The 2234-nt window shown below is 35.3% G+C and overlaps 1 protein-coding gene across 1 annotated transcript; it reads left to right on the plus strand.

The window, feature by feature from the left end:
- The first annotated feature begins 649 nt into the window (after positions 1–649).
- On the plus strand, positions 650–1682 carry LOC109589775 (uncharacterized). Its single transcript, XM_020005794.1, has 3 exons — positions 650–870; positions 935–989; positions 1213–1682. The coding sequence occupies exons 1-3, from the start codon at positions 733–735 to the stop codon at positions 1512–1514; spliced, it is 495 nt and encodes a 164-aa protein (XP_019861353.1). The 5' UTR covers positions 650–732; the 3' UTR covers positions 1515–1682.
- The last annotated feature ends 552 nt before the right edge of the window (positions 1683–2234 follow it).

A 2234-nucleotide genomic window follows, 5' to 3' on the forward strand; every position in this document is an offset into this window, starting at 1 on the left:
ACTGAGGTGAATGGAATTCTCTTTGCTCCTGAGACATTTGAAGAACACGTTGACATTGCTAGCAATACTGGTATTGTTAGTGTGTCTGGTCTGACTAGACTCTTCCCTAAATATGATCCTGACATGTTGATTCGTTTTCTGAAGAACATGGAACTCTGTCAAGAAATCAATCCATCTTTCCTAAGAATGACAAACCTCCATCAGTTAGTAGTGGAAGAGGAGGAGGAGGGAGGGAGAGAAAGAAGAGGAGAAAGGTTGTTGCACTTTCCATGTCTTTTGTCTACTGATAGACCTGATGAGATGACTAGTGAAGTGTACCAGTTTGGTTGGTGTCTACAGTGTACTAGTAAACATCATTTCTTTCCTCCTCGATACTTCCACGTTCTCTCATTACGTCTTGCTTACAAAATGGCTCTACCTCAAGAAGATGACAAGTTAATGCGATGTTGTACATTTTGGAAGAATGGACTTTATTGGTCTAGTAGTCATGGTGTAGGATCACTGGTAGAGATTGTGGATGAGAGCCAGTGTGTACTAGTAATGATGTCCTGTGAGAAAAATTGCAGTGACAATATGGTGTCCTTAAGAAGAGATGTGATAGGAAAGGTAATGAGTGTTTATAAAGAATCCTGTCCCAGTCTAGAGGTAAAAGAGTTAGTTATTGATCCTAAAGAACTAGCCTATCCTGTGAATACACCAAGAGAAAGGACAGTGTATAGTGTAAAAGATGTGATGTCTGCTATTGTCAAGAGGGAAGAGTTTTTAGTAAATGCTACTGGTACTAGACGTACAGGATTGAAGGAGATCCTAGCTGATGAATCATTATCAGATATTAATAACCTGTCACTATTAGGAGGACGTGATATTAAGGTAAGAATTAACACACAAACTGTTTGATACATTAATACAAGCACTAATAATTATTGTTTTATAGGAAGTGATTGAATTAGCTGAAGAATTTAACACACCATTGACTCCAATAAAGCTAGGTATGTTATAATATGTACTATCACAATTGTCAAGTAGTGGGAGTGTAGACTGTACAGTGTATATACACATTTATGCCGTCTGTCATTTTGTACCGTATTAATTTGATTTTCGCGGAATTTATTTTCGCGAATCTTAAAGAAAATTGCGAAATCCGCAAAATTTACAGCCCTTGAAAAAAAGTGCCCTACGGTATATACACATTATTAATTTTTATTTTTATAGATATAAACAATCTCGACATTGTCATTAAAGTATTAACATCAGATCAACACTTGCCCTGTTCTGTATGGCGTAGACTAGGTCTACAGTTAGGATTATATGATCCTAGACTAGTGGATATAGACACTGACTGTAGAGGACAATCAGAGGAATGTTTCCATGCTTGTATGTCTGCCTGGTTAAGAGGAGAAGATAAAGTGAGAGAGAAAGGAGGTCCCAGTTGGTCATCATTAGCTACAGCACTGGATACAATAGAACAGAAATCCATTGCTAGTTATATTAGAGACAAATATTGTAAAGCATAGTAACTTGTGAAGTTAGTAGATCATTATCTATAGTATATTTCATTTTGTTCTGTTTATGATTATTTGTATTGTGTATCCATTCCTTGATGTCACTATACAGCTTTCAATTACATGTATTTCTAATATCTTGTACTTTTACCCAATGGTACTCCTTTATTGTTTTGTTTTACACCATCAGGTTACGCCTTTAGCTAAAATGAGCTCTTGCACCCAGTGGCAGCTGAATCATATATTTTTAGAAGATACTTAAATTAGAAATAAATTATAATTACAATTGGATTTTTACAAATTTTTAAAGTTGCTCCAAAATCGGATCAAAGTCCCTGATTGGTCACATGCCAAATTTTGCTAAAAATTAAAAAATGATTTTTCATTTTTATAATTTTTCCTGGTGTATATACATGTACTTATGCTGCGTAGAAGGTTTGAGCCGATTCTGATCAAAATTAGATTTTTACAAATTTTTATAGTTGCTTCAAAATCAGATCAAAGTCCTTGTATTATGTATTATAGAGAACATGAGTGGTTATGTCTGTCCTAATTGTGGACATCATTCAAACGTGTTTGGTAAAGTAGGAGGAGCTAACAAACTGTCTAAAAATGTGGGCGTGGACATAATAGGTTGCTATAGCAACACGTCATCATTATCTTGATCACTTCTTTTTCATTCTCCACTTCATTTATTCCTCTTTTAATTGCTTTGTACCTTTGTCCTCCCTC

Source organism: Amphimedon queenslandica, unplaced genomic scaffold (assembly GCF_000090795.2).
Source record: "Amphimedon queenslandica unplaced genomic scaffold, v1.1 AMPQUscaffold_10910, whole genome shotgun sequence".
Taxonomy (NCBI): Eukaryota; Metazoa; Porifera; class Demospongiae; order Haplosclerida; family Niphatidae; genus Amphimedon; species Amphimedon queenslandica.